Source organism: Gallinula chloropus, assembly GCF_964237585.1.
Source record: "Gallinula chloropus genome assembly, chromosome: 16".
NCBI classification, from domain to species: domain Eukaryota; kingdom Metazoa; phylum Chordata; class Aves; order Gruiformes; family Rallidae; genus Gallinula; species Gallinula chloropus.
Window position 1 is genome coordinate 483494 of NC_140101.1, and position 13530 is coordinate 497023.

The window sequence follows — 13530 nt, forward strand, 5'->3', positions numbered from 1 at the left end:
TTTGCTGCAGGGCTGGTAATCTGCTGCCCACAGGAGGGGCCTCCTTACTTAGCAGAGGGTTGTGCAGGCTGTGTCTGCTCCTGAGGGGCTGTCTTGTTTCTGGTGAGGGGTGAGGAGTCTCTCTCTTTTGGAGAGAAAGGAAGGTTGGCAGCACCTCTGGGGGTCCTGGGCTGTAGGTTGTGTTGTTTTGATGTCCCTGCTTTCTTTGGGAATAACGATGATGTTCTCACCTTTTCTCTGTGCCCTCCTCCCCCAAAACTCTGGCAGCTCTTTTTCTTGCAGACCCTGTTGTTTTTCTCCCTTCCCATGTGCAGGAGGAAGGGGATGGGTAGGATGGCTGGTATGATGAAATGAAGAGTGATTAAGTGAGATTACCTGCAGCTATAGGCAATTGCTTTGGCCCTTGTCCCTTGTCAGCGAGTGCAAGTTAATGCCTGCTGATGAATCGAGGGGGTTGGAAAGGATCTTTCCTGCTTTTAATTGTGATACTTGACAATTTCTGCCTCCAAACTGTCTGTCCCCAGCGTAGAGCATCATGATTCACATCCCCTTTCAGATTCACACACTTGACCTGGGCCACAGAGGCCTGAGGGGTGTTTCTGCACCCCTCCCTGTGCCCCCACCCCTCCCTGTGCCCCCACCCCTCCCTGTGCCCCCACACCTCACGTTCGTGTCCCTGGCCTGTCGATTTACATACTGGGCTGAGTTGAGGGCAGCTGCATTAAGATTTCAGCTGATTCTTCCCTTCACAGACAGTGACTTGCATTGTGAAGCCTCTTGGGTGGTTTATCGTGTCTTGCCTGACTTGCAGGACTGTGCAGCAGGCTCGGTGTTCTGGGCAGTAACATGTTCCTCTCCTGCAGAGGCCACACGAGGCATGTTAATAACACAGGTGATGGGTAGGGTGTTTGGGGCTCTCTTCAGCTCTCCCCAGCTCTCATGCCTCTCAGGTTTGGAGACTTGTGCCATCACAGTCGTCAGTGACCTTAAATTTGTTGGTGGGTCTTTGTGAAACACTGAAATGGGGCCCAGAAGGTTCCAGCCAGGAGCTGCCCTGGGCTGATCTGCGGTCAGGGCCGGGGAGACTGAACTCCTCAGCAGTGACACACCTGAGCCCAAACATGCTGTCGGTGTGGTCACCAGCTTTCCATGGAAGGGACAGCACCGACCAGTACCTGCCCTCCAGAGGAATGGGGGAGTGGTTGGGCTGGATGATCTTGGAGGTGTTTTCCACCCTTAGTGCTTCTGTGAACACAGCTGGGCTGTGGGAGTGCTTTGGCTGTGTGCATCCCAGGGGGCTGGCAGGGTGTTGCAGGCGTTCAGTTGTCATCTCGACTGCAGGACTGCCTAACCCCAGAGGACTGTGAGGCTGGGAGCCTTGAGCCTTGGCTGAGATGTTTCCAGGCCTCTTCCCAACGTGCTCTCAGGACAGATGCAGCCTGGGTTATTTTTACTTTTCCTTCAGTGTTTTGCTCTTGTTCAGTTTTTATTTTCTATTTTTGCATACTAATTAGGTGCTTGGTTTTTAGTCTGATTTTTATGGCCTACATATTCTCCATGTTTCTCTGGCAACCTGACAGCTGATGGATCCCTTGGGGTTGCTCAGAATTACTTATGATGCAAGTGAGGAAGCAAGACTGTTTTCTTATGGTAGGGCTTTCAAGGGGGAGGAGTGGGCAGGGAATAACTGAAGGTTCATTAAATGCATTTCTGCAGGCTGACCAGTCCTCCCACACTTCTCTCTTCTTGAGGATCAAGTGTTACTTGCAACAGGATGGGTGGTTTTCCCTTTGGCAGAAAACAAGTGGATGGTGTGGCCTTGGCAGGGGGATGTTTGTGGGATGGAGCCTGGTCCTCGTGACGGCGAGTAGTGTCTGTGTCTGGGGGCAATGCCTGGTCTCCATGTCTCTCCTGGGGAGTGGAGTGAGGTGCAGGCCTCTCCTAGTAGCAATATGCAGCCCTGGAAGAGGGAAGCCCCTTGTTCCTCAGCGACCCATTGAGTGCAGCCTGTGGTCCCTGCTCCCCTCGGGAGCTGCTGCCCTGCGGCAGCCGAGGTGCAGAGCTCCCTCCCCAGAAGCACTGAGGTGATGCCTGCTTAGACATCTGGCTTCAGGGAAGGTGATGGGCACGTCAGGGAGCTGGGAAGGTGGGATGCCAGCTGGATGCTACGCCAGTTAGCATGGGTAATCAAAAAGAGGTAGGGAGGTTATGAGGACTGTGCTAAATTTGGCCTGTGGTCCCTCACAGCGTGCAGGCTTTATAGCTTCCAATATCCATTACAAGCTTCAATATTTCCCTATTGATTTTTACTGTTCTGTAACCATTGTATTTTGTCTAATGAAGCAGAAACCAATCTTAGGTCCTTTCCCTTTGTGTAGCTACAGCAGTGTGTAAGCTCTGTTTAACTGTTGGCAGGGTGAGCTTATGTTTGATGCTGAAGTGGTGGAATTTTAAGTAAAAAAGTAAATACACACAACCTTGGTGGGAGATTTTTTAAAGGTGTTTTTTTTTTTTTAAAGCCTGGTTTCTGGCCTCTTCAAATCAGTGTGAGCAACTGTTGGTAACCCAGTGGACAGTCTGCCTTGGGAGTCACTGGGATTTTAGTCTTAGGAAGCCTAAGTATTTAGAAGGAAAAATGCTGAGCTTTTGGATGAGAGGAGAGGAGTGTGTGGCTCGCCTTTGTCTGAGTGATCTCACTGGGAGTAGAAGGGCTGTGGCATTCGCAGTTTCCCTGCTTGAGCTGTGTGTTCCAGTGCTCCAGCTGTCCCTGCAGCTGAACCCGGGCCGGGCCTGGCGCGGCGGCTTCGGGCGCGGAGCTCTGCCCGGGCCAGGCCCACACGGGCTGCCCCAGCGCTGGGCCGGGCCCGGAGCCCACACCAGCCCTGCCTGGCTGGCAGGGGCACAGCGCTGGCACTGCCCGCAGGCACCTGGGGAGCCTGAGCTGGACGCTGCCCTTAGCTGGCCCTGTCTCCCGGGAAGGTGACCCCGTCTCTGCCTCAGTGGGGTTCGTCTCCTGCCAGGTGGGTTTGATCCCTGGACGCTGCGGTGAGCCCCCTGCTAAAGCAGAGCTAATGCAGAGCTGCTGCTGGGGCCTGGCCCGTAGGCAATTAGCTGGTACACAGGTAGCTACAAGAAACCTATTAGCTTGCTGCTGTCTTCATTAAGTGCGATGGAGAGTCCCTCCTCCATCTGCGGGAAGAGTTCCTGTGCTGGTCCCCCTGCTCCAGGACAGCCAGGAGGTCAGGTTCACTCGCAGCAAACCTCAGTGTTAACCTGCCTGCTCTTGTTACAGGTACTGTAGCAGTTTATAAATATTAAAGGGATTTCTCCCAGAGGCCCTGGCAAAGAACTCTGCTGCTTGTATGTGGAGAGAGAGCGCGCGCACGCAGGAGGGAAGGCTCCCACATCAGCTAACTTCTCCCCGTCCTCACTCTTTTCAGTGCTCTTATAATAAAGGCTTTGATGGAGCTCAGAAGCATGTAGCAGTGCTGAACATATAAATATTAAAGCAAACTTTCTGCAGCGACTTCCCATTCAGATGCTGAATACAAGCTGTTCTGTTTGTTTAGGAAGAAGGGAAAGAAGGAGAGAAGGCGGAGGCTGGAAAACACTGTCTAACCAGGCAGCCTGCTCCTGGCTCACTCAGATCTGTTCAGCTCCTTGCTTTCACAGCAAAACCTGCTTGGCTTTTTTTTTTCTTTCTTTTTTCCTTGTTAAAGCATCTTTGAATATGCAGGTTGTGGTGGCAGGAGGGAGGGAGCTGGGAAGGCGATGAAAGCTCCCGGCTTTAGAAAGTCAGGCAGGGTGAGCTGCAGAGGCAGCTTTTGGTTTCGCAGTGTTTGGCGGTGTGTGGGGACTGGCAGGACCTCGGACAGGGTCTGCTATCCTCTGCCTGAAGACAAGGAGTCTGTAGTTCAGTCTGAACTGGTGTGTTTTCTTCCCTGAGAGTTGAAAGAACTTGTGGACTGGGGAGTTGGTCTGTGCTTGACAGAAGTCCTCACTCAGGACACTTGGACAGCAGAGGGGTCAAACCCAGGGTGAGGAATGTTCATCCAGTGTGTACCAACCCCTGCCTGACTGTCCCTCCTGATAATCAGCATTAAAAGGGACCTGGAAAAACCCACGTTATCCAGAACTGCTTTTAATTTCTTGGGCTGAGAGAGGCCAGTTATACGACTGCCCAGTTCAACCAGCTTCTCTGTTGGGGTAACAGAGGAGTCCAGAGGAGCATCCAGCCCATCAGCCCCTTAAATGGTTAGAGGCTGGGGAGCAGGGACTGCCCTTGGGTACTGGTTGTGCTGCTTAGTGATGAGAGCTGGGTGTTCCTGCTGCTGTCTCTGCTCAGTACAAAAGCTTTTAATGAGGGGTCAGTAGAGATTTATTATGCAAAGCTTCAACCCTGGGGATGGGGAGGACAAACTTCAATGCTCCTGGCATAAATTCCTGTTGGATGCAGATTTAGATTCTGCTGTGGTACCTGAGAGAAGTCGACCATTGTTCATTAGTACCTCACTCAGAGCCTGTGGTCTGTCTGCTTCCTCCCCTGCAGAGTACGCGGAGAACATCGGGGATGGGAAGAACCAGGAGTTCCGGGAGAGCGAGCAGAAGCGCATCCTGGATCTGCTGGAGAACTTCTGAGGACTCGGGGGGCCAATTCCATGTCTGCCCACAAGGACTCAGCATCTCGTTCTCTCCGCTGCTGCCCTCCTCCTTGACTGCACCATACAGTGATGTTTCTGTGAAACTGCTTCTCCGGGGATTTGGAGATATTAAAGATAGTTTGTCCTTTTTTAATCGCTGGTTTGTTACTGAAGCAGCCTGCTCTGGCTGGGGTTGCAGCCACCTGCTTTGCAGTAGGGCAGCTCGAGATTTCCCTTCTTTTTCCAGGTTTTCTCCCCCAAGCCAAGCTGCAGTGATCAGTATGAAGCAGTAACACAGTGTCTGCATTAGAGGCTGGGTAAAGAGCCTGGGTAGCTCAAGAGCTTGTCAGCAAGTTACTCCAGCCTGCTACTTTAATGAAAATGTACAGCCCCCTGTACTGGTGTGAACTGGGGAGGCTGAGGCCTTGCTGTGTGTCTGGTTCAGCTTGCTTTGGTGGCAGAGGAAGGCAGGAATCACCCCCATCAGCTGCTTCTGCTAAACCAGGATCAAAGGCTCGTTTGGGCACAGCTCACTGGCCTCCGACGGGGAGGTTGGGGTGGGTCTGTCCCAGTTAGACCCAGAACTAAGGAGAGAGGTGATTAATCACTGAAATGCCCAATTCCACTGACTTCCTTTTCCTGCTGCTCTTAGGTCTTGGCTGTGGTTGTTGTGTTGCTGTGTGACTGTTGATCAGGCAGCCCAGCTTCTCCCAGCAGCGATGAGCTGACGATAGCAGAGGGAAACCCCCACTCGTGCAGCCTTTCGCTGGGGCGCTGCGGGAGCTGCACAAAGACCAGTGAGCTGCCTCTGACCGACTGGCTGGTGCAGCAGGACAGACCACAGCTCAGTTTTCTGTTACCCTTCTGCACTCACAGTGTCATTCCAGATGTCACTGTGCCAAACCCCACCGCTTCCCCCGGCAGCGACTCCAACTGGGACAAGAAGTGGCTGAGAATATTTCCCCACGTCCTCTTTTCTTCTGCTCAAGTTAATGACTGTCATCACAAAACATCGCAGCTCCAGCAAGCTGGGCCTTGCCTAATTTAGAGAAATTTGCATGCTGGCAGCATTCATTTTTTATCTCCAAGAAAAATGCATTGTCAGGGAAGCTTAAAGGCTTCCTTCAATCATGACTGCGTAGGCACTGCTGGCCTGGGCACTAGCAAACGCTGTTATTCAGGGGATCAACATGGAAGTCATGGTTTCAGCTACAAAAATAGGGTTTTTTGGTGCAGAACTTGTTTGAATTCCTCATTTATTTGTTCTATTTTCAAGCCCCTTTCAGATAGGTTCGGTTTCTTTAGTTCAGCCTTGGAATTGTTCCCTCTCCATCCTGCAGACGGTGGATTTGTGGTCAGAGCTGGTCTCTGGTTTTCCACCTGGAAGAGGATCTGTTGTTCCCTGTCGCAGTGCCCCTGTGTTTGGAAAGCTGAGGAGAAAGGGGGTGTGAGGCAGAACAGGAAGGGGAACATCAGGAATGTGAAACAGCTTCCACTGAAAAGTAGGTGCCACATATTTGGGAGGGGGAAAGGAGCAGGGAGGGTCTCAGCCACAGTACTACAAACTGCTTGTGCATGAGGTAAGGTGTTTTAAATCCAAATGTAGCATCTTTAATCTGGTTTCACTCAGTTGCTGCAGGGCTGGTGAGCTGGCGCGGGCGTGCGGTGCACGATCGCTGCTCTGAGCTGGGGACAACCTCCAGCAACCTCTGGTGGGAGTGAAGCCCCCTCTCCTGTGGTGCTGCCTCAGCTGGAGTTTTGCTTTGGGAAAGTTAATTTCTCCTCCTTTGCCATTTCCATTCCAGATGCATTAGCTGGGTTGCTAAATATGGAGCCTGTGCTGAAATCATCCCCTGCACTAATGGCTGGCCGGCTCGCTTTCCCGGCGCGGTGCTGCTGGAGGCAGCTCAGGCTGCTCTTAACGAATGTTCCTCTTGTATAAGACAGCTTTTCTTTGATTGTTGGGGGTTTTTTTCCCTTTTGTAATTTGTTAGCTCTTCAAAGCGCTTCACCAAATCCTTTAAGTCTCTGGATAGTTCACAGAAAGAAATGGGTACTGAGGCGGCGGTGATTTAATGTGGTGTGTACCCTGCGTTACGAGGGGTCCTGCTTCTGCCGGGGTGAGCATCCCTCTGAGACAGGTATTTGTGCTGGAAACCCGACCTCTGATGACTCTCACCAGCCTGTTCCAGGGTGGTTCTCCTCTGGTTTTGTTGTTTGCTCTGTGTCAGTCGCTGCTGCGGTGGGTTGTGCCGGTGGACACTTGCTGGGAGTGTTCCTGTCAAGGGGCAGTGGGTGAAGGAACCGAAGGCTTGGTGCTGTGGTGGTGCCATGGGGTGTGGGTTTGGTGAAGGGCTTGGTGCTGTGGTGGTGCCATGGGGTGTGGGTTTGGTGAAGGGCGTGGTGCTGTGGTGGTGCCATGGGGTGTGGGTTTGGTGAAGGACTTGGTGCTGTGGTGGTGCCATGGGGTGTGGGTTTGGTGAAGGGCTTGGTGCTGTGGTGGTGCCATGGGGTGTGGGTTTGGTGAAGGGCTTGGTGCTGTGGTGGTGCCATGGGGTGTGGGTTTGGTGAAGGGCTTGGTGCTGTGGTGGTGCCATGGGGTGTGGGTTTGGTGAAGGGCTTGGTGCTGTGGTGGTGCCATGGGGTGTGGGTTTGGTGAAGGGCTTGGTGCTGTGGTGGTGCCATGGGGTGTGGGTTTGGTGAAGGGCTTGGTGCTGTGGTGGTGCCATGGGGTGTGGGTTTGGTGAAGGGCTTGGTGCTGTGGTGGTGCCATGGGGTGTGGGTTTGGTGAAGGGCTTGGTGCTGTGGTGGTGCCATGGGGTGTGGGTTTGGTGAAGGCTTGGTGCTGTGGTGATGCTGTGGTGTGCACCGGACTCCTGGGACAGTGTGGAAGGGCCTCAGTGTTGCTCTGGGTGCCAGTCCTGGCTCGGGAGTAACACGTTCCACTTTCCCACCTGGAACAGGGACAGGTGGTGGTGGGACTGGGGCTCAGCACCATCCTGCGAGCTGGTGCTGTCTGTGCCTGGCAGTGGCCAAGGAGCAGCTGGGGTGCAGAGTGGCTGCTCTCCAGGGTGTGGCACAGGAACCCCCGCTGAGCAGCCCCATGGCAGCAGCAGGACAGCCCAGCCCTGGCAGAAGGAAGGCTTCCCTGGGGTGTTTCCACTCAGCTTTGGGTTCCTGAGCCTCAGGAGAAGCCAGAACAGCGGCGTGTACCTGAGCACGGGCACCCGTGTCTGCCTGGCAGACAAGGAGGCACCAGATGTTGCTGGGGAATCAGCACCCAGCTCGTTACTGCACGTCAGGCTTTACGAGATGGATGGGGGATCATCCTCTCCTCCTCTCTCCAACCTCTTCCAAAGGTAAGTTGAGATTCTCTGCCTGGTGGTCCCAGTGCACCGGAGGGACTGGAAGCAGGTTCCTGCCCAGTCTGGGACACAGGGAACCCGTTTGCTTGTACAAAACCCCAGTGAAGTGTGAAAACACCACTCAGTGTCCCCAGGGGCTGTTGGGTGTTGGTGCCCTGGGGTGCAGTTTGGCTCCCTGACACCCTGGCACAGACAGGACCCCCTGCCCACGCTCCCCCTGCTCCCAGGATCATCCCTGTCCTCTGGGCTCATGCTGCTGCTCCTAATGCTGCCCAGGGAAATCCCCCTCCAGGAATATTTCCATCAGATAAATAATGGTGAGGAGAGGGAGATGTGCTGAGGGAGGGTGGTGATCAGTAAACCAGGATCTTGGTTTGGGCCCGTGGGAGCCGAGCTGCTCTCCCCAAACCAGGTGCCTGGGGTGGGAAGTTGCTTTGTGGTCAGGGAGCCTCCGGCACCCGGCTCCACCGCGCACCTGCGCCCCAGCCACCAGCCTTGCTGCTGGGAGCTGCTGGATGCTCTGCCTTGGTCCTTAGGATGGGCTGGATGCCCACCTGGGCCCACTGTTATTAATTAAGATAATTATTCAGCTTAATGTGCTGCTGCACGCCAGCTCGTTCCCGCTGTAACGTTGAGCAGCACAGAAAAGCCTGGGAGGGATGAGGACGGGCACTGTGAGCCCGAGCAGCTGTGGAGAATGTCCTTACTGTAGCTGGGGGAGGATTAAAGGGTTGAGCTAATAACTGATTTCCTTAATGAAGCCTTTGCAGGTTGTGGATGGGGGGTTTGTCCCCTGGTTTAACCCCATCTCTTTTTTTGGACCCTGGGTTAACGTTCAAGGGTGGCACTGCCACTGCTGGCTTTTGGGCTACGTGTGGTTTTTAGGAGTGGGGTGCAGGAGCAGAGCAGACCCCAGGCAGCACTGCCGGGCTCTGTGCTGGAGGCGATGGCATCTCCCGAGCGATGGGAGCTGGGCGGCTCTTCCTCCTGCCCACCCAGACCGGCCCCGTGCTGCCTGCAGCCAGCTCCAGCCCTTCTCCAGGGCCCTTTTCCACAGCCCAGCCCTTCGGCAGCACCGGCCACAGAACTGACAGCAGCGAGCGGGGTGGGAGCGCTGGGGGACGCGCAGCCCCCCGCGGATGCCCCTGGCTCCCCTGCGCCAGGGCTGCGGCACGGCGGCCGCGGGGTGTGCGGGGAGAGAGACCCGTCTTCATCACACTTCTTGTTGGGTCGTGTTTTCTTGTCTCTGATTGTAAACAGATTTGACTAAAGAGGTAAATTAGAAGTTAATTAGAGGGAACATGATTGATGAGGCGCTCTGGTGATGGGGAGGTAGGAAACTTGTGCTCTGAAAGAACGGAGAGGGGAGGGTGCCCTGCAGCAGGAGCACTGCCCTTTGGCCCGTGGTGCTCTGTGCTTCCCCTTCCCCCTGCAGAGGGGACGTGGTGTTTGGGGGGGGCTCTGCTTCCCCAAGGAGTTTTGAGGCTGCCCTGGGGTTGCAGCCACTGCAGGAGGGGATGTGAGCCCATCACCTGGGCATCTGGGCTCTGTGAGGGCACAGATCGGGTCGCGTATGGGGTGCACGAGGCTGCTGAGCACTAGCAGAGGATTTGGAAAGCAGGAGAGCAGAGCAGCAAGGGATGGGGGAGATGCTGTTCCTGCTTTACTGGGCCATGTGCATCATGCAGGGTTTGCCCAGGACGGGTCCTCTCCAGGATGCTCTGGGCTCTGCTGGGGCCGGCACGAGCCCCGGGGGAGCTGGTGCGGGAAGGAGGAGGCAGAGGGGTGGTTACACCAGCCCTGCAGTCGGTCCTGGGCTTGGGGCCCCGGTGCAGGCGGCTGGTGGCACTGGGGAAGGAGTCATGTCCCAGCTGCAGCAGCTCTGCAGGAGCTGCCAGCGCTTCCCCACCAGCACCGTCCTCGTGTCTGGATCCATCGCCGGCTCCGTTCCCAGCTGAGCCTCTGAACAGGGAGAAATGAGTGCAAATGGTGGCTGAGGAATATCTCCTGACATGCTGGTGGAGAGACCCAGGCTCTGCTAAATACAGAGAGACGCTGTCGGAATCGGGAAAGAAACCTCCACTGGCACAGAGAAGTCACTGAAACTATTGAATTTTCTTTTAATTTTTGTTTTTCCTTTTAAGACTTGGGTTTTGGGAAGACTTCTCTGATGTGGCAGTGAATAATCTGGAGGGGGAAGAGGGGTTTGGGGTTTTGGAGGGGGTTTTTTGGGGGGGTGGGGTTGGGGGGTGTTTCTTGAAGGTTTTCTTTTTTGGTCCTTAAAGCAATGGTTCAGAAGAAGGAACTGCTGCTGCAGTGATTGACACCTGTGAGAGTGCCTCTCTCCCTGGTAGCCTGATGTGGGTTCTGCAGAGGAGGAAGGAGTTAATGGCCTGGAAATGGGCACAAATTGTTCTCCAAAGAAATAACTCTTACAAGTCCTTCTCCTTCTGAATGTGAAGGGGTGGATACACCTTGTCCTGCCCTGGGCAGAGACCTGTGACTCCCGCAGCTCTTCAGCTCTGGGGGGGTTCCCACCACCTTCCCCTGCACTGGGACCCCTGCGGCTTCCCCAGGGCAGGGGGCTTTGGCCATCCCTGAGCTGGGCAGGAGGAGGGACCTGCCACATTTTGGTGGCCTGGGGATGCCTCATGGCCCAGGTGCTCTTCTTCCAGCTGGGTCCCGATAGCGGCACGAGGAGCCAGCACTGGACTCTGCTCAGCAGAGGGTGTTTTTGGGGCAGAGTTCCTTCTCCCCAAACCCTCACCCAGACCTGCCTGCCTGCTTGATGAATTTCTGTCATTCCTTGTCACTGTGAGGCCAGGGTGGGGTTGTGCTGGCTCACCAGAGCTCCCCCCTGCCGCCTCCCCCGGCTGCTTCTCTCCATCACAGGGCTTTTCAAACCAGCGCTGCCTCCCGGCTGGCGGTGCCCGGGGTGATGTGCAGGGGGAGGTTGTAGTGCTGGGTGTTGGTGTGTTGTTCTCCTGCAGCGCACGCAGACCTTGGCAAATAATCTAATAACACAGGAATGTCAAACTTGGGCTGCGGAAGGAAATCCTTTTATACAGGGATTGAGTCTCTAAACAAGTATCAGGAATGAGCTCACATCAACGGGGAGGGTGTTTATTCTGCCCGTCAGGGAGATGAACAACCCAATCTGCTCTCCCAGGCAGATGCAGGTTCGAGCCTCAGGAGAGCTCTGTGCCTGGCCCCACGGCTCCTGGGGTGCAGGACCGGCTGCCCTTGGGGGAGCCATGGGGGCAAGAGCAGGCAGCGGGGCCCAGAGAGCAAAGAGAGCATCCTGCTGTGCCGCAGAGTGGGGGTGCTGAGCCTCGGGGTGCCCCTGCACGAGCCCGTAAGAAGCTGAATTTCCAGATAATGCATGAGGCTGCAGCAGCTGGGGGCTGCTTTTGTTTGGGGCTTATTTCCCTTCCCTGGATGCCTTGAGCTGAAGCTGCAGTTGCTGGGTAGCTCTGCCAGTGAAAGACAACACGGGTTGGGATTGCGTCAGCACGAGCGGTGCCTGGTTGCCAGCAGGATGGACTGGCCCCATTGCCGTTGGGTTCTGGGTGTCCCTGGGGAGTGCTGGGCTGGGCAGTGTCACTGGGGGACAGTCCCTGCGCCCCAGTGAGCGGATCCTCTGCCCTGGATCCTCCCACAGGCTCTGAGCCTTCCTGAGGAGAGTCCTTGGGAGGTGCCACTGATGTGGCTGGGCCCCCCTGCCCCGTTCATTCCAGCCTCTCATCCAGCTTGTAGAGCTCCCCTGCACCCTCTGGCTCTGCCTTTGCCACCCGACCGATGGGCATCCCAAGGAGAACATACACACGAACCTCCCAGGCACACAGGGAGCGCAGTGGACATAGTACCCCTGGGGTCTTCATGGCAACGCTGTGTGGAACAGCCTCTGGGTTCCCCCACCGTGTGCTGCCCACCCTGAGCAGAGCTGAAATCAAGTGGTAGCAGAAACCTCACAGCTAACAGAGAGAAGGAACATCTCATCCTTGGGAGTGAGTCCCTGGGCACGTTTGGCTGGAGCAGGGGCCCTGTGAGGGCTATTTCAGAGCAATGGGGAGTGCAGATAAGGGGCCCCATTACCAGCGAGCGCCGGCGCCCCTCTGCTCCAGGAGCTGCTGGCTCTGCGCTCCTGCGTGCGAGCGCCCTTCCCTCCTCTCCCTGTCAGGCACACGGGGGTTCATCAGGGCTGCGTGGCTGCCACAGCAGACAGCATCTGCTCTGTGCCTTTTCAGTGATGAATTAAAATTGAGGAGGAAAATGAACCCTTCTGCGTGCACCCGAGATGCTCAGGCACTTGGCTCTTCCCCTTCCCTGTCTGCTGGGCCCTGCCCAGCCCTGATGCCCGTTTGTCATCCTGTTGTGGCAGCAGAAAATCAGCTGGAAATGGGGCTTAATTCAGGCTCTGCATCTGGAGGTGTTCCCAGCTCCCAGAGGAATTTATGCTCTTTGCTTCCTCGTGGTGTGATTTAGGTGTCTCTGATGATACGCTGGGAGATCCTGGCAGGTTTCAGCCAGTGAGGTGCCGTCAGGCAAACTCAGTACCCACTGTCCCTGCTGGCCGGTGGGGACTGTGGCACCCCTCATGCTGGGGGGCAGGAGCTGGGTCTGGGACGGGGCTGCCTGGGATGCTCACTCCTTGCTGTGACGTCTCCAGCTGCATCTCTGGGTGGGTCCTTTCCAAAGTGGGGGTGCCAGTCTAAGGTGGGGGCAAGCAGACTGTCAGTGCCCTGTCACCACAGGCTCATTTGGGTCCCCTCGCTGACTGGGGGCAGAGGGGGGACCTGGGGCCATGCAGCAGCTGAGACCTGACTGCCCAACCGCTTGTGCTTGGCCTTTGCTGCTTTTCCCTGTTGCAGCTGAGCCTGTGCATGAGCCCCGTGTTTCAGGGTGTGGGTGCTCTGGCTCCACACCTGGGCTCCTGTGTGCTCAGGCTGCAGCCCAGTGCTGCTCCCCTGGGGCAGCCCCAGTTGCTTGCTGGCTCCTGGCCAGGGGTGTGTGTGCCCCATCACCCCAGGGGGTGGCTGGAGCCCAGTGTGGACCAAGGAGAGGGTGTCTCTGCTCAGAGCAAAGTCTGTCCCTGGGCCCCCACTGCGCTGGTTGGGCACCAGCATCCTCCTCTTGCTCCTTCCCAGCACCATGCAGCTTCCCCCGGCTCCAGTGAGCTTTCCCTTGGGAAGCCTGGGACCCTTTGCTGCTCTTCCAGCATCCCAGAGCGAGTCCCAGCCAGCCCTGGCTGCCCGTGCCCAGCGCCTCCGCTGCCGCCATCGCTCCTTCCCCCGGCTTTTAACTCTAGAGGGAGTAATGAACTTGGGCAGAGATGGATGCTCCCTGCTCTGCTCTGATGTGGGTTTTATTCTGACACGCTGAAAACACTGCAGCAGGTGGAACTTTTTAAAAACCTATTGATTTGTAGCAGAGGTGTGAGGCAGGGCGGCTGCTGCAGTCGGGCACGGGGCTCTTCCCAGCTGATGTGTGGGGCGGTAATGGGGAAAAATACTCCTGCTCTCTGC

At 56.0% G+C, this 13530-nt stretch overlaps 1 protein-coding gene across 1 annotated transcript in view; it reads left to right on the forward strand.

Moving 5' to 3' along the window:
* The window catches only part of CTNNBL1 (catenin beta like 1), a 58655-nt gene extending 53861 nt beyond the window's left edge, over positions 1–4794 (forward strand). Inside the window, exon 16 of the mRNA XM_084271751.1 lies at positions 4550–4794. Within this exon, the coding sequence (XP_084127877.1) occupies positions 4550–4638 (89 nt within the window). The 3' untranslated portion in view covers positions 4639–4794. The remainder of the gene's footprint in view (positions 1–4549) is intronic.
* Positions 4795–13530: the final 8736 nt, after the last annotated feature.